We start from the raw sequence: 18,306 nt of genomic DNA, 5'->3' as shown, positions 1-18,306 counted from the left end.
AAATATACTGAACAACTCTTTGTTTCTGTTCTTGCAGAGATGTCCGGAACGGTTTCTGACATTTCTTTGGTACACTGGAAGCAGCAGTGGCTGGAAAATGGCACCCTCTATTTCCATGTCTCTATGAGCAGTGCTGAACAGCTCTCTAGGAACACACCACCGACCCTGCAGGAGCCGTCAGAGATTGTGGAGGAACAGATGCATATTCTTCACATCTCCGTCATGGTGAGTGACCACCATTCTCCCCTTTACCATCTCAAAGACACCCCTCTTTTCTTGTCACCCTCCTCAGTTCAGCTTCTTCTGCAAAAGAATAATAGAATCATAGAGCTGGAAGGGACCATGAAGATCATCTAGTCCAAGCCCCTACAATATGCAGCTGTCCCTCATCGGGATCAAACCTGCAGCCTTGGTGTTATCAGCACCATGCTGATAACTGACCAACTGCTCTATCTATGGTCATAAGTGGATTTGATTTATGTATATATCCATATATCTACACCTGTATTCACACTGCTTTTCTGCATAAGTTACAGCCTTGCTGTAAAACCACAGCAAAATACAATGGAAGCAAGCAGGCATGACAGGTTAAAATGATATTCAGATAAAAACATCTACCCAGCAAAGGCAAATGCCTGCTGGAATAGTCATAGTCATAGTCATAGTCATAGTCATAGTCATAGTCATAGTCATTCACCAGCAGAAAACAGCAGGAGAAGGTGGATAGCTAAACTTCAGTGGGGGGAAGGTGCTCCACAAGTTGGGTGCCACCACAGAGAATGCCCTCCTTAGTCACTGCCAACCACTCTTCCACCACAGGGAACAGAGGAGGGCTTCTCCTCCAGATCCTAGGCAGCAGTCAGGTTAGCATGGGAGGAGGGCTATTTGGGGTTATTTCTTTGTAAAGGGAATGTGCCTTGAGCAGTGAATGCTGGTCTATCAGAATTAACTGCCCCATCAACCTCATTCTGCCCTCGGCCAGCCCCTATGTGCCTGCCTTCTTGCTTATGACTAACCCAGGGAGTGGCCCTGACTGACCCTGACTGGGTCAGCTTCCTTCTCATTGTAGAATGCAGCAAGAGACCAAAGCAAACGGGGATTAGTTGCCTCTGCTTGTTATTAGTTTTGTCCCCACCTATCCTTGGTGCCTGTGCTTTCTGCCTTACCAGTCCCAAGGGACATCAGCTGCCTCTGGCCTTGAGTATATTCACGATTAAACTCAACTGCTCTTAAAAGTTCCAGGCTGGTCCACTGCCTCTGGGTACTGTGTAGCCAAATTTCCTTTTTAAATTATTTGACAAGAGCAACAAAGTGTGGCCTGGGGGAGTTTGGAGGGATGTTCTCTCTAGGGCAAGGGTAAATGCTAGATGACAAATAGGATGACAACTTCAACATGCCTTTGTTGTCATTATCTCTTGTATAACTCAAAACATGTGAATTGAAGGCTTCAGTGCTGTCAGAAGAGCATGGCTTTTCTATGCTATATTCAGTCAGATAAAGACAAAGCAATGGGACAACATATACTGTACCTTGATGCTTTTTAAAGTTTGATCACACTCATCAAGCAGGTATCAGCAGCACAGTGGTGTTTTGGGGGGGTTGTTTTGTTTTTTGCTGTTTGCACTGAGAAAGCAAATCTGTTATTGCAGCACCCTGCAAATCGAAGCTTTATCACTTCAAGGCTTTTTGTTGTTAAGGCTTTTTTAAAAGCTGCCGCTTGCCACTGTGCAGACTTTCTGGGACTGAGAAGAGAGACTTCCGGAATAGTAGTCTCTGACTGGTGTTCTTCAGAGACAAGGCAAGGGAAAGACACAGGTGATGTCTGAACTCCTCTCACCTTCATAAGATACTCATGATGGGTAGCTTTGTGATAACCTATCCAAGGAACAGTAATTGATTCCACCTTAACTTCAGCTGTAAATTGCCACAGTTCTGCTTGCACAGCTGCTGTACTGGGGATTAAACCACTGTTGTTTCTTTTTCCTTTTCGCTTTTGCCAAGAGGAGTAGTGCCTGTGTTGTGGTACCTGTGTCGAGTATAGAGTTCTTTCTATAATTTTTTATTTTTGCATGTTTTAGTTTGGGGAAAAGACAAGGAGGTTGTGATGGTGGGAAGAATGTGATAGAGGCATATAATGTTACGCATTGTGTGGATAAAGCAGATTGGGATATGTTTTTCTTCCTCACTTGGGACAGATAAAAGGAAGTACTTCACACAGCACATCATTGAACTGTGTAGTTTACTTCTACCAACTTGCAAGGCTTTAAAAGTGGATTCAACACATTTATTGAGAATAAGGCTGTCAGCAGCTACTTGTCATAATGGCTATGAACATCAGCTGCTGGGAATTTCAACTGGGGAGAGCACTGTTGCATTCAGGCCCTGCTTTCATGCTTCCCGTGAACGTCTGCTTGGCTATTTTAGGATCAGGATGCTGGACCATGTCAGACCTTTGACCTGCTCCAACATTATGAAACTGGGGGGTCCATTTCCCCTTTTTGCTGCCACCTTTTGTTTCTGGTGTTGGCAGGGATTGTGTCTGCAGGTGGAGTGAACAAAACTTGTAAGGAGCTTTGAGTGCATACTAAACCCGGCTCTCTATGTTTGCATATAAGTGAAAATGAAATTAATGTTTCCAGCTGTAGCATCTGCAGGAGCTGTAGATACAATATCATACAAGTGCCTTTTTATTTATGTAAGTGTTTTTATGAACCGCTTAGAAAAGTGGTTTTCAACCTTTTTGAGTCCTTGGCTCCCTTGACCAACCACATTCTTTTTGTAGCTCACCTGTGGGATATAGGGAATCCCCACTTACAGGTTCCGTTTTGGGCCACGCTGTATGTCACTGGGACACACATAAGTGGGAATTTTTCCGTTTCACCCTTGCCCCACACCACTCCGTCCCTGCCCATTTTCAGCATCGTTTTTGGTGCGCATGTAAGTGGGAACACACAAAAATACATTGTATTAAGACTTTAAGAGGAGGCTGCTAGGAGAGCACAAAAGGCAGCAGAGGGTGAAACGCAAGTATTTGCTGTACAAAAGACTGATAAGTATAATTTTAAAAATAAAACTGATTTCCAAGGTGCCGGCAAAAGAGATAAAACTAGATGCTTCTTGTGTGGGAAAATAGGACATTTTGCACAGAATTGTACAAAACAAAGTGGCACTAATAAAGAAAAGTTCCAGGGTGGTGGCAGAAAGCAAACTAAAAATGCATTTGCAGTTCCATCAGAACTATCTAGCAATCTCAAGTTAGAGGAAAACTGATGCTGTTGACAGTAACTCTTCTAGTTGGTTAATTGATTCAGGAGCGTCAATGCACATGACATGTGATGCTGATTTTTTTTCAGAGAGTTACCAGTAAATGAAAATGCATCGGAGACAGTTACAATCGCAAATGGCCACAGAATATCTGTGCAAAGAAAAGGAACAGGTTTGCTTCAGTGTGTTGCAGGCAGAGAAACTATTTGTAACGAAGTGATAAATATAGTTTACTTGCCAGAATTAACAGACAGTTTGCTGAGTGTGTCAACTCTGACCAAGCATGCTTTTAATGTAAATTTTAATCGCGACAGATGTGCAATTACCAGAGATGGAATTTTGTATGCACAAGGTTTTGAAAATAATGGACACAGGTCAAGAAAGAGCAAATATGGTCAAGAAGAATTCAAGTGCAACCTGTATCCCAGAAAATGGCGTACCAGAGAGAAAGAATTACTCTCTAACGGAGATGGTCAGGTATATGCTGGCACAGTCTAATTTATCATTTGAATATTGGGGTGAGGCAGTGATAAAAGCAACATATTTGCAGAACAGACTGCTAATAAAAGCTACAAATAGAACAGCATTTGAACTTTGGTTTGGAAGAGTACCAAACATCAGTCACGTTAGAGTTTTGGATCAAAAGTGTTTGCATATGTGCCAGCACAAAGACTTACCAAACTTAGCAAAATAAAAACAGCATTAAGGGTTTTTTTCAGGGCAGTGGAGGGTGTGTGTGCTATGTCCCATTTATGCATTTGGAGTGGGACTTGCCCTTCATCTGACAGGAAATGCACTGCTTGGGGGGGGGGGATACAAAAAAATGGGGTGTTGAGGGTCAGTTGGGGAGGGAGTGAGAAAAGTCCCTATTTTCCTCTAAGGAACATTGGAGGGTATGGGAATCTGAAACGTGTCTGGGAGATGGTGAGGAAGAGGACGATGACAGAGGAGATATACATAGGCGCCGACTCCATGGGGCCTGAGGGGGCCCGAGCCCCCTCAAAAATTCGATTGGGGGGGCGGAGCCCCCCAATAATTTAAGAAAATTATTAGTGCGCGAACCTTCGTGTAAAGTCTGGCGGGCCAGCGCTGCGGCCGCGGCGACATCAAAAGGACTGGAGAGTCCCGAGGAGATTGCACGGCGGGGGAGAGAGAGAGGGAGAGAGAGGCAGGAGGTGCACTCGCTCGCCGCACGCACACACACGCAAATACAAACACACCGAGGGAGAGGGGAAAGTGTTTTGCAGGAGGAGCTGCTGCCGCCGCCACTGCTGCCAGGACGCGCCAGAGGAGCTGCCGGGTGGGAGGGGGAATCCGAACGGAACAACAACAAGAGAGAGAGAGAGAGAGAAGCAGCGTCTCTGAATGGGCTGGATATTCCTCCTCAGGCGGCGCTGGCTCTGTGGCTCCCGGGGCCTGGGCGGCAGCAAGCAAAGCAAAGGAGCCGCCGACCGAACAGCAGCAGCAGCCGCCTGCCTGCCTGCCTGCCTGCAAGCCTGCCTTCTATACCAAGGTCCAGGTTCTTACCCGGTCTACCTGGAAGAAGGCAGGCAGGCAGGCAGGCATGGGACGTCCACGCACCCTGGCCTGCTGCCTTCCTGCCTGCCTGCGGCCGCCTGGCGCTTCTATACGAAGGTACAGGTTCTTACCCGGTCTACCTGGAAGCAGGCAGGCAGGCAGGCAGGCAGGCAGGGGACGGCCATGCCGCCTGCCTGCCTGCCTGCCGCCCGCCTGTCGCTTCTATACAAAGGGCCAGGTTCCTACCCGGTCTACCTGGAGGGAGGTGGGCAGGCACGGGGGTCCTGCTCAAGCAAGGAACCGACGCCTACCCGGCCAACCCGCTGCCTTGAGGCAGGAGCAGCAGCTGCGTGGGGTCTCGAGGCTCGCGCTGCTTCTCGCATTCTCCCTCCCCCAGGACCCCGGTATGGGCCCCCCCAATATTTTTTATAAGTCGGCGCCCCTGGAGATATATATATATATGCAGGAAGATATGGGCTATAAGTAAATGAAAGGAAGGGAAGGAAGGATAGACTTCTGCTGCTCTCCTGAACATCCCTCAAGTCTTCCCAGGGAGCCAAGGATCACTGGTTGAAAACCATGGACTTAGAGGAAAGTATTATTACACCAAGGCCATAGGGCTACTGGTAAAATTGGGGTGAGGGCCTGAATTGCTGCAAAAGCACGGGTGTTTGGGGTGAGGGAATGCAAGTTTGATCCTCCTGTATGCTTTTTTAAAATATTTTTTTGATGAAGTGGGGAATTGCTTCTATTCTTAAGGCACAACTAGGCTTGAGGGTTAGATGAACTGGCCCAGGTCTGAATTAAACTCTGTAAAGTTGTGGTGGGGATGCACAGTGTATAATGGCCTGGTCTGCCTGGCCTGGTAAGCCCAGAGTATTTCTTACTGTCACTGCATGAAAATGATGGTTCCTAGTGAGGGATTCACTCCCAATTTGCTCCTCTAAGGCATGGTTTAGCTTAATGTCTAAACCTGGGATCAAAGTTAAGGTTTCTCTACTGATCTGCACAGTCTGTTACCATAGGAAAACATACCCTCCAAGTGCCATGATTTGACTGAGACCATCACAGAAAATATGAGCTATCACAGATTTGGTACCTGAAATATACTCAGAGTCGCAAAGTGATTTCATGCTCTTTATTCAGCTCATAGTGGTGAGGAGGAATGAATGAAAGTCCCCTCACAGTATCTGCTTTATATACATTATTTACACAATGGGCTGCACATGATTGGCTAATTCCGGAATTCTACTGTAAGCCAATCAGGTTGTGGATTCACTTCTATCTGGAGCAGGATTGGGTGGTTCCTGCCAACCAATCATACTGCTGCATTGTTCTAGGACCAATCAGACAGCTGCATTCTCAATCCTATTGTTCTAGGAATAATCAGACTGCTGCAATTTGGATCCTATTGTTCTAGGACCAATCAGACTGCTTCAGTTTGGATCCTATTCAACTCAGTACATAACACCCCTCCCCTCTAAGTTCCAGTCCTGCCCGGGAGGTCGCATTCATAGTCCTCAAGGTATGCCGGCGGCCTACGTGTGCGTTGCGGCCTGGGGTGTTCCCTGGTCCGGGCTCCAGGTTCTGGCTCGTGTTCCAAGGATACTGGCTGTGATGGGGCTGTTTGGTCTGGTGCAACCGGCTCGCTCAGTCGTGGTTCTGGTTCCGGTGTCCTTCCGGCCTCACGGGTCCTCTCTGTATTTACTGATTCTGCCTCTCCTGCTGGCCCCTCCTGCTCTATGGGCCTCACTGCCCCGCTGTTCCCTTGGGACTCCTCTGACCTGTCCTCCTCCTGGGTTTCTCCCCGGAATCGTCGCCGTATCTGGTCGCAGTGGCGGCGCCAGCATTGCCCCCCATCCGTTAGCACCTCGTACGACACTGGGCCAGTGACCCTGGTGACTGTGGCGGGTACCCATGCTGGGCCTGCCCCAAAATTCTTTGCGTACACTGGGTCCTGGGCCTCGAAGGTCCGGGGGTTCCTGCCTTCCCCCACCACTACCTCATCCTGAGCTCTATCGGGGTGAAGGCGGTCCAATCTGATTGCAAGGCGCCGACCCATTAGTAGTTCAGCGGGGCTCCGGCCAGTCGTTGAGCTGGGGGTGCTGTGCTGTGCTAGAAGGAATGTGGCAAGGCGGTACTCCCAGTCCCCTTGTGTCATGCGGCGGAGGGTGTCCTTGGTGGTCCGCACCATGCGTTCTGCTTGGCCATTGGTAGCAGGGTGGAACGGCGCCGAACAGATGTGGCGGATGGCGTTCTGTGCTGTGAAGGTTTGGAATTCTCCTGACGTAAATGCAGTCCCGTTGTCTGAGACGAGAGTGTCAGGGAGCCCGTGGGTTGCAAACAGCCTGCGTAGCACCCGGATGGCTGCGGACGTGGAAGTGGACGGTACCAGTGTGACTTCCAGCCATTTGGTGTAGGAGTCCACCACTATGAAGAATGTTTTCCCCTGAAAGGGGCCAGCGAAATCCACATGCAGGCATGACCATGGTGCTCGGGCGGACTCCCAGGACTGGACTGGGGCCCTTGGGGGATCTGGGCGGGATTCTTGGCAGGCCTGGCAGTGTTTGACCCAGGCCTCTATCTCTCCATCGATCCCCGGCCACCACACATAACTCCTGGCCAGGGCCTTCATTCTTACTACCCCTGGATGTGTCTCGTGTAGGGCTGTGAGGACCCTTTTGCGGAGGGGCTGGGGAACAACGACCCTGCTTCCCCATAACAGGCACCCCTTGTGGGCCGACAGTTCATGTTTGCGGGTTGTGTAGCCAGCGAATTCTGGCCCGGGGCTGCTGCTGGGCCATCCCCTCCACACCCAGTCCAGGACCCGGGAGATGACCCTATCTTTCTTGGAATGGTGTGCAACTTCTTGTGCCTGAATGGGGCGGTCGGGAAGCAGCTCCAGGGTCATAACCTCTTGTGCAGGTGCTGGGTCGGGGCCTGTTTCCGGTAGTGGTAGCCTGCTGAGGGCGTCCGCATGGCCCATCGCCTTCCCAGGTCGGTGAATCAGTGCATACTGGTAGCTGGCAAGGAAAATTGACCACCTGAGGACGCGAGGAGACAGCACTTGGGGGGTCTGCTTTTCGGGAGCAAACAAGCCAAGCAACGGCTTGTGGTCAGTCACCACGGTGAAGGGCCGCCCGTACAAGAAATCATGGAATTTTTTTACTCCCTTCACGATTGCCAGACCCTCCTTGTCGATTTGCGAATAGTTCCGCTCGGTTGCGTTGAGTGTCTGTGAAAAGTACGCCACCGGTACCTCTCTTCCATCCGGGAGTTGGTGCCCCAGGACAGCGCCAATGCCATAGGGTGAGGCGTCGCATGCTAGCACCACCGGCAGCCTCTCGTCGAAGTGTGCCAAGACCGAGTTTGAGACAAGCAAGTCCTTGACTGCCTGGAATGCGGCCTCCTGGCGCTGGCCCCACACCCAAGGGGCCCGCTTGTTCAGGAGTCTGTGTAGGGGCTCCGCTACCGCCGCCTTGTGGGGAAGGAAGGAATGGTAAAAGTTCAATAGTCCCAAGAAGGCCTGAAGTTCAGTCTTGCTCTTGGGTGCTGGGGCATCACAAATGGCCCGTACCTTGTCCCCAGTCGGGTGGACCCCTTCTGCGTCCACCATAAATCCCAGAAAGTCCACCTGAGGCACTCCTAGTAGACATTTTTCCCGCTTCACCTTGAGACCCGCCGTCTGGAAACGGTGCAGAACTGTGCGGAGGCGGTCCTCAAACTCCTCTGGTGTGGGCCCGGCAATCAACACATCATCGAAGAAGGGGGTGACGCCAGGAATCCCTTTAAGGAGAGAGTCCATTAGATTCTGGAATATGCCTGGTGCCACACTGACCCCGAATTGCAGCCGCTTTACCCTGAACGCTCCTCTGTGCGTCACAATCGTCTGTGCCTCTGCTGTGGCCTCATCTACTGGCAGCTGTTGATATGCTTGGGCCAAGTCCAGCTTGCCAAAAATTTTCGACCCAGCCAGGGTGGCAAGGACATGGCTGACCACTGGCACTGGGTATGCGTGGGCCGTGAGGGCCTTGTTTATGGTACATTTGTAGTCTGCGCAGATGCGGACCGAACCATTAGGCTTGACGGGTGTGACGATTGGGGTTTCCCAGGGGGCATTAGGCACCGGCTCCAGCACTCCTTGCTCCACGAGTCGGTCCAATTCCTCGTCTATACGGGGTTTCAAGGCGAACGGAACCCGGCGGGCCTTGAGCCTGACCGGTCGTACTGCGGGGTCAAGCTGTAGCGCAATGGGGGGGCCCGTATACTGTCCCAATTTCCCGTCGAAAACCCCTGGAAATTCCTTGCATATGGCATCCACGTCCACTTGTAAGCTAGTGTGGTTCACCCCAGTGACAGCTAGCCCCAATGGTCCAAACCATGCCAATCCCAGTAAGCTAATGTAGGGGCCCTTGACCACAAGCAAATCCAGTTGCCGCGTCCGCCCTCGGTATTGCACCCTGAAGGTCCCCACCCCCATTGTGGGGACCTTACGTTTCTGGAAGTCCCGTAGGGTGAATGGGGCCGGCCTGAGTTTGGGACCCCCAGTAGGACACAGTTTCCTTAAGGTCCTTGCCGAGATTATGGATAGAGTTGAACCCGTGTCAAGTTCCATGCGGCATGGGGCCCCCTCTATCTGTACCTCTACATAAATTTTCTCTACGTTGGGGTGGGGCAACTGGTATACCTGGCAGTCCGTGAGCTCCGTCGAGTTGCCTTGGTGCGTTGGGCCCCGGGACCTGGGGCTCTTGGGTTGGTCATCTGATGCCTGGTGTCGGGTGGGCCGAGCCCGACACACCCGGGCGATGTGTCCCAGTTTTCTGCACTGCCTGCACTCTGCCTTGCGGAAACGGCAGGTCCTCCTCTCGTGACTTTCCCCGCAGCTTGCGCAGTTTCCTCCTTCTCGTCGAGGCAGCTGTGGTCTGTGCGCTGCTTGAGTGCGCTGCTGTACTCGGTGCACCTCCTCCCTGTCAGATCCTGAGTCGTCGTTGAGGTCTTCGTGGTGGACCCTCGGTTGGGATGGCAGGCTCGGCCGTGCCTCTTGCGTCGACCTCTCGGCAGCTTCCGTTGCCAGGGCCTCCTCCAGAGCGACCTGGAACGTTAGGTCCTTCTTGGCGTAGAGGCGTCGTTGCAGCTTCTCATCCTTCAGGCCACCGACGAGGCGGTCACGAAGCATGTTCTCCAGCTCTGAGAAGTTGCAGAACCGGGCGGCTTGGCGGAGAGAGGTCACAAACCCAGTTATGGTTTCCCCAGGGGCTTGTCGCTTTGCGTAGAAGGCATTTCGACGAGCCACCACTGAGGGCTGCGGCGAAAAGTGCCCCTTCAGCTGTTCCATTATTGTTTTGTATGGAACAGTAGCGACGTCTTCAGGCGCAAGGAGAGCCCGGGCGATTTCAAACGTCTCCTCTCCGCAGACGCTGAAGAATATCGCCCTCTTCTTGGCGTCTTCTTCGTCGGTGACCCCTTTGGCTTCTAGGAGGAAGGTGAAACGGGAGGCATACGCTTCCCAGTCTCCAGATGCTGGGTTGAATGGTGAGAAGCTGCTGTTGGCTGCCATTCTGAGTTCCTTGTGTCCCGGAGCTGAAGCCTGGATCCACGGTGCGAGGCAGCGTTGCGGCAGGTGGCGGTGCTGCGGTGCTGTGTGTGGCAGTCAGCTCAGCGGGATCCCACCTTCGTCGCCAGTGAAATATACTCAGAGTCGCAAAGTGATTTCATGCTCTTTATTCAGCTCATAGTGGTGAGGAGGAATGAATGAAAGTCCCCTCACAGTATCTGCTTTATATACATTATTTACACAATGGGCTGCACATGATTGGCTAATTCCGGAATTCTACTGTAAGCCAATCAGGTTGTGGATTCACTTCTATCTGGAGCAGGATTGGGTGGTTCCTGCCAACCAATCATACTGCTGCATTGTTCTAGGACCAATCAGACAGCTGCATTCTCAATCCTATTGTTCTAGGACTAATCAGACTGCTGCAATTTGGATCCTATTGTTCTAGGACCAATCAGACTGCTTCAGTTTGGATCCTATTCAACTCAGTACATAACAGTACCCTTGGTCCCTAATGTCCCGAATTGAGTGGGGCTCCTAGAAACAAACTCCTTCCCAACAGGACAAACCCAGCCTTCAACTGCCATGTAGCAGACTGTGCATCCTTCAGGCTCTGGCATAAGCTGGGCTGTTTACCTTCTTTGTCCATTTATTTATTAAATTTGCTCTCAATTTAAATTAGCTGCTGATGCAAGCGCCTGGTTCTGCCACTGCCCTCTTGCTACAGTTCAGCTTCCCTGGCAGCCACCTGGAGCTCACTGGGCTCAGGCTTAGGAGGGAGCTTACTTGTGAGTACAGTGGTACCCCGCAAGACGAATGCCTCGCAAGATGGAAAACCCGCAAGACGAAAGGGTTTTCTGTTTTGGAGGCGCTTAGCAAGACGAATTTCCCTATGGGCTTGCATCGCAAGACGAAAGCCCATAGGGAAATGCTGGTGGTCGGGAGCAAAGACTTTCGCCCACAGCCGGCCTTCAGAAGAGGACCTCTTCTGAAGGCCGGTGGGGGGCAAAAGTCTTTGCTCCCCCCCGCCTGCCTTCCCCCCCGCCTGCCCCGGGCGATCTTAAAATGCTGGCGGGCGGGAGCGAAGCGTTCGCTGCCGACCCCCAGCATTTTAAAATCTCCAAGGGACAGCAGAGAAGTCTCTGTCCCGGGGAGATTTTAAAATGCTGGGGGTCGGGAGCGTTCGCTGCCGACCCCCAGCATTTTAAAATCTCCCCGTGTCCCGGGGAGGTTTTAGAATGCTGGGGGTCGGGAGCGAAACGCTATTCCGAAGCGGGGAGGGGGGGGTGGGGACATCTGCCCCAGCCGCCCCGCTTCGGAACGCTGTTCCGAAGCGGGGAGGGGGGGCGGGGACACCTGCCCCAGCCGCCCCACTTCGGAACGCTGTTCCGAAGCGGGGCGGGGGGCGGGAACACCTTCTGAAGGCGGGCAGGGGGCGAAAGTCTTTGTCCCCCCTGCCTGCCTTCCCAGGGGCTTTTAAATCGCCCCGGACAGCGGAGAAGTCCTCTGCTGTCCGGGGCGATTTTAAAATGCCGCCTGCCAGCATTTTAAGATCGCCCCGGACAGCGGAGAAGTCCTCCGCTGTCCCAGGGTTTTTTAAAATGCTGGGGGTGGGAAGAAAAGCCCTTGTCCCCCCCCCCCAGCCTTCAGAAGAGGTCCGGGGACAGACTGTCCCCGGACCTGGTCTGAAGGCGGTTTCCCTAGGAACGCATTAATTGATTTTCAATGCATTCCTATGGGAAACCGTGCATCACAAGACGAAAAAACCGCAAGACGAAGAGACTTGCGGAACGAATTAATTTCGTCTTGCGAGGCACCACTGTAAGTGTGCAGGGCTTCTATGGCAGGAAGCGGGGAAGCAGTATTGATTGTGGAAGGGGGACCTGACAAGAAATGTATTGATTTCTTCTTGGGAAATGTTGGGGTCTTTGGCCATAGACGGCGGTGAAAGAGGAGAGACCTTAAGCACAGTGCTGTGTTCAGACGACACCATAAGCAGAACTTTGTCTTAGCTGTTGTGCTTATCTAAACAGCCAATGAAGTGGCAAAGTGGTCTCCCTCCAAAGCCGGGACATTCAGGTAAAGTCATGGTTTTGCAGAGCATGGCGTGTGAATTTGCTTAGCCCACAGTTTTCTACCAGAAATTACTTTTTTTAAATCCTAGACCTGGCTGAATTGCTTGTTCCCTGGTAGATGACTCTCACTGAGTGTGTGTTTGAGGAGAGGGTGACTGCTTCATCCATTTCTAGATCATCGCTTTGTTATTTGAGTCAAACAATTGGAAAGAGATGCTTCTTTGTTTTGTGTAATGATTCCTTTTGCATGGTTTTAGGTCAGAGATAATCTTGCTCTATTTTTTATCTAATACCAGTGTGGGATTAGATGCTTAAATGAACACCATGAACATTGTAAGGATTTGCACATTTTTATGGGTAGAATAAGAGGGTGTGGGCACAGGTGGGGGGGAATCAAAGAATTGTAGAGTTGGAAGGGACTCAAGGGTCATCTAGTCCAGCCCCCAAACAATGCAGGAATCTCAACTAAAGCACCCATGACAGGTGGCTATCCAACCTCTGCTTAAAAATCTCTAAGGAAGAAGAATCCACTACCTTCTGAGGGACTCTGTTCCACTGTCAAACAGCTCTTACCACCAGAAAGGTCTTCCTGATGTTTACTCAGAATCTACTTTCTTGTAACTTGAATCCATTGGTTCAGGTCCTCCGATATTGTCTCCATGGAAGGTAGCAAGTACGTTATTACCATACACATCCATGATCAAGAGCCTTGGATCTGAAGCGGTTAGATCAAGAATGGAAAAAGATTCCTTCAAGTCCATCTCCTCCTGTCTTCTTTCTCCTCTGGGGGGTGGCAGGAATCCTTCTGTGCACTGTACGTTCCACAGCCCCCTTGGTGTCTTTTGAGGTTGGGAACTGCTGTCCTAGCTCCTCTGGCTGAGAATTGGTGCCCAAGGTAAGAACCTGGAAGCAATTTTGCAACTCTAATGATAAAACGTGGCTTGTGACTATCCTACTTCTGTGTGTCACATTCCTCCAGGGGTTAGTCTCTTGCAATGGGTGATCTTCCTCGTTCCTGGGGACACCCCATCTATCTTGCTGTTCTATCACAGCCAACTCAATTCTATCAAGAAATTATGCATGTTGTCCTGTAACTCGAGCTGTGGCTGGGCAGGCCTCAAGTTTGTTGCACCTTCTCTTCTAGCAAGACAGTCAGCTTGCACTTGATGCAAGTGTACTATTGCATGTTCTCTGGCAGAAAGACAAACATGGCAGAGGTGCTGCAAGTCACTGCAGCAGCTGCCTTGCCTTCCATGGCTCTTGGTCCTATGTACACCGTGAGATTGTCCTCTGGGCCTGCCCATTAAACTCCCCTGTTCATGAGCTCCCAGAATCTGCAAAGAGCTAAGTTTGACTGCTGCTGGCTGCTAACTCCACCCTCAATTCATCCTGGCTTCCTCTAGGCTGTAACTCCTCCCCCTCAGAGCACTCAGCCACAACCTCAGGCCTGCATTGAAAGATGAATAACTTTAGAAAGGGGGTCAGTTTTGAAAAGTTGACAAAACCCTAGCCTGTGGATTGCAGAATATATCATATTAGTACATATATCACTGTAATAAATCACTGTGCAAAAATATGCAGGCTGAGCAGATTAATTCACCACCAGCATATTTGCATATGGTGCATTAATTAGCATGATTTATTTTGAGCACAGAACCTAAGTTGCTGTTACTGGATTGTGGTTCACTTAGGATAACCCTGACACTGACTAAAGTATGGGGTTTTTACGGAATTCCATTTTTTTTAAGGGAAAAGGGGTTTTTTAGTAGGTTTTAATTAAAGAAGAAAATTTGCTTTCCTCACTGAAGGTAGCTGCATAGCTTCATAACTCAGCCATTGGGAAAGTTGCCTTTTTGCAAAGAAGCAACAGATGTGAGCTGGTGTAAAGTACCATGTCGTTTACGTGGCACTTCCCATCACCACCTGGTTTGATGGAATCTGCAGGTACACCTCTTAAAAGATTCTAAACCAGCCATTGTCTCAGAAATAAACCATGTGAAAGGAAGCCCTTAGCGAGGATTTATAATGACTGGGAATTATAATTAAGCTGGGGAATAAGCAGAGCAGAGGGAGGGGTACGTTGTTCATTTTGTTTAATTCAGCATTTTACAGGGGAAGAATAATTAGTGGTTTTAAATGTTTTGACACAAGCAGCCCAAATAATCATAATAAATCATATCAGGCATATGCCCAGAACCTTGAAGTGACAGATGACAAACAGAGCAGTGACAGGTTGCTCCATCATGCAAGGGAAATCATTGAGGTAATGGAAGAATTATGGCTTCTGAAATCCACTCCACTCCTATTGTGGGGAAACATTCCAATTTATCAAAGCCAAATGAACATTAATTGCAGCAGCCTGGTAAATTTTCGAGCCGCTGTGACCTTCATTGAATTTTAATCCAAAACAGATAAGATTTACTTCCACACACAAGAGGAAACAACACAATTAAAACTCAAATGACAGCTAAGATTATGGTGCTGCGGGAGGTTAGTGGGGGGGGGGGAGAGATGACAGCAGGCGTAATGACAAAAATATTGATTCCTTTGTACTTGACATTGCACAAATTAAAAAAGCGAATAAATAACATTCAGCTTTTGCATATTCCACTCACACCCCCCACCACCACAACCGAAAACAAATTTCAGATGTTCAAGATGAGAAGAGAAAGGGGTGATGACAGTAATGAAGACGGAACTTCCTTTAAATGTAGTAATTAATGTTAAGTATCATTGGGGAGATATTAACGGGGAAACAAACAAACAAACAAGTATTAATTTTGTTATTAAAAGATGCTCCTGAACAAAGAGACATTGAGCAGCAGAACTTGCTTTTTGGTTTTCAAACTTGGAGGAATGCTATTTATAATGGACCAGCTCACAAATGTGTGTTCTGTATCAGCTACTTAAATCCAGACCATGTTACTACATAAAAGAAGCTCCTTTTTATTTGTTACGGTAGGTCTGTAGTTTGCTGACTACCCGGGCTTTGTCTAGGACTGCTAGACCTAATCAACCTGCCTACCTTTTCTGAATCTTCTTTACCTCTAGGTTGTTCAGAACCAGTGTGGTGGTGTGGCTTAGTGTGTTGAGTTCAAATCCATGCCCAGCAATGAAACTTTGATACACTCATCTCTGTCAACCTGATCTAACTCAAAGGGTTGTTGGGGGGGGGTCATACTCAACATTACTTGGACTAAATGACTCTTGGGGTTCCTTCCAGCTCTGCAATTCTACGCTGTATGGTGTTTAAAAATGAAAAACTTTACAAAGAAAATAGGTGTTTGAAAGACCAATAAAATATACAATTATTAACCAGCAAGCTTGCGTAGTTTCTCAACAACAAGTTGCAAAAACTGCATGTAATTACATACCAGTGGGTTATAAAACATTTGACTGTGCTGACTAAATGTATCACTAAATAATAACTACACCACAGCATTGAAATTCCAAGATATGGTTGTCCAAAACAATTGTATCCTGCTGATGATAATTGAGCCAACCAGATGTTCTTTGAAAAACATGCCAGACATATTTCAACTTATAAAGTCTTCTTCAGTGACAGAAGTTGAAACACATCAGTTAAATATTTAGTCAGCACTGTCAGATGTTTTAGAATACAATGATGTGTAATTACATTATACTGAGGCTACATGAGATTGTTGATCATTGTATATTTTATTGGTCCTTTTTTTGTAAAGTTATTAATAATTGTACAGCACACAATTGATTATCATAATCAACTTCTGGGGACCTGAAGATCTATGGAAGGGTTACTTTTATGAGCTGGCATTTTAACTATCAGCAACTCCTTCTAGGCTTCTTCTTCTGGAGGAAAGAGTGTGGATGTTGGACTCCTATTCACTTCATTTCTATACTGCTTTATATTTTTAAGAAAGAAAAATTTCAAAGCAGTTCACAGCACATTAAAAGATCAAATAAAACAACTCAGAATGAAACGTTACTGAAGAAAGTCAAATATAAAATATACAAGATAATTAATAGGAAACTAAAATATTAACTTGAAAGATTTCAAAATAAACCATTACAAAGGAGGTCAACTACAGAAAGCCCATTTAGCCATAGAATAGTTGGAAGGGACCACAATGGTCATTTAGTCTAATCAATATTTTGCCCAAAGTGGGCTTGAATCCACAACCCTGAGATTAAGAGTCTCGTTTCATGCTCTACTGACTGAGCTATCTGCCCAAACTTGCATCAAAGTTCACACAAAAAAATCTTAAATATTTCAAAAGAAAACATTAGTAAATGGAGTCAAATATAAAATGTACATTTAAAAGAGAATAATTAACAAGAAAATAAAATATCTTAATCAGAGAATGTATCTGCTGTTGTTGTTGCTAATCCTGCCAATGGTGGTTCATGGTGGAGGCTGTGAAAGCTCTCTGGGTCTGCAATAAGAGACAGATACGCTGGTCTCCAGCCTCTTCAGCTGCCTCAGCTTTTGTAACTGGAGTCCATCAGGGCCCCTCCTTCCTATGGCAGGTAGGAAAAGGCCTGCAGGACAGAGAGCACGTCTTCCAAGACTCACCACCAATACTATGAAATCAGCTTCTAGAGATCTGAAGAGATTGAAGTAAACACCTCCACATATCTCTAATATATTTAATCATTTATTAAAAATAAAATACATTTTGATTGCAAGACAAGATGGCTAGCCAATCTTTGCTCAGAGATAGGGGTGTAAATATAACACCTGCACAACCTTTGGTAGTTCCCTAGAAATGAAAATGTAATAAATGGCTTAGATCCCAAGTGTTACCAATGGTGATTTAGGACTCCTAAGTAATGTTATTGATTCCAGAAGGGGACTGTATTGCCTAATGAAAACCTCACTCCCCCTATGTGCAAAAGTAGAAGAAGGAAAACTCTGATCCTGAAGTGCCTTGCGGCTCTTCTCATTCATGAGAAAGGCTTTGGGAATAAACATCAGGGAAAAATCTGCACCTGCTGCCTTAAGGGACACCTGCAGGAGAAGAGAAGGCTAAGGAGTAAACCCTACACAAATCCAGAGTGGAATCCCTAAGACAGTTGGATGATGCTTGCATGCTGCCTCCTGGCAACTCCTGCACCCAAGCTGGTGCCAAACATATTGCTCTTATTTCCTTTGATGCACGTCAACAAGGCCAAGTGGGAGGTCTTTTCTGGGCAGCCCCAGACCTCCGTACAAACTGCCCAGGCTTGTGCCACACAGAGGTAACTTTGGTGCTGCTAACACAGCAAAAACTATACAGGAGGCAGCAGCTACTGGTCTCTGCAGTCACACAGATGCAGTGATTCTCCATGAGTTTGAATTCCTCCCAGAGGCACACTCCATTGACAGACAGATGCCAAGAAGAAGAAGCTTGAGTTAACACATTCAGCTGTTACATGACCATTAATGAATATGGCCAAATATTTGGCATGAGAAGGCTTCAAAAAGTTCTCAGATATTCTTATTTTATTATTGTCTGCAACAAGTGTCGTCAGTATGAAGGTGCTCCCTTTTGTATGTGTTAACACGGCTTTATTGAACACTTTTAGTGGCACTTGATGTGATTGATAGTAAAAATGGGGTGTCTTCTTGTAGCCCCCTAGAGGTCATTGGACTTCAAACTCTTATCAGACCCAGTCAGCATAAAAAATGTTCAGAATGGTGGAAGCTGTGATCCCACAACATCTGGAGAGCCACAGATTTCTCGTCCCTGGACTGGAGGGATTGGGGGGGGCAAGGGGTTAGTTGAGAGAAGGCAACTTTGTTAACTGCCCCCCAAAACCCCCAGAGTTCTAACATCTATAGACTACAAGAGCCAGGTTTAACTTTGAGTCCTATAACTCGATATTATACAGTGGTACCTCAGGTTCCATACGCTTCAGGTTGCATACACTTCAGGT

The 18,306-nt window shown here is 48.2% G+C and overlaps 1 protein-coding gene across 2 annotated transcripts in view; it reads left to right on the top strand.

The window, feature by feature from the left end:
- ASTN2 (astrotactin 2) overlaps positions 1-18,306 on the top strand; it is a 706,126-nt gene that overhangs the window by 149,704 nt on the left and 538,116 nt on the right. For both annotated transcript variants that reach the window (XM_083485710.1, XM_083485711.1), the window contains exon 2: positions 38-225. In XM_083485710.1, the coding sequence (XP_083341836.1) occupies positions 38-225 (188 nt within the window). The remainder of the gene's footprint in view (positions 1-37; positions 226-18,306) is intronic.

This window comes from Podarcis liolepis (assembly GCF_965112155.1).
Source record: "Podarcis liolepis genome assembly, chromosome: Z".
Lineage (NCBI taxonomy): Eukaryota > Metazoa > Chordata > Lepidosauria > Squamata > Lacertidae > Podarcis > Podarcis liolepis.
Note: the sequence above shows the minus strand (reverse complement) of the source record. Positions and strands in the feature narration are given on the sequence as shown.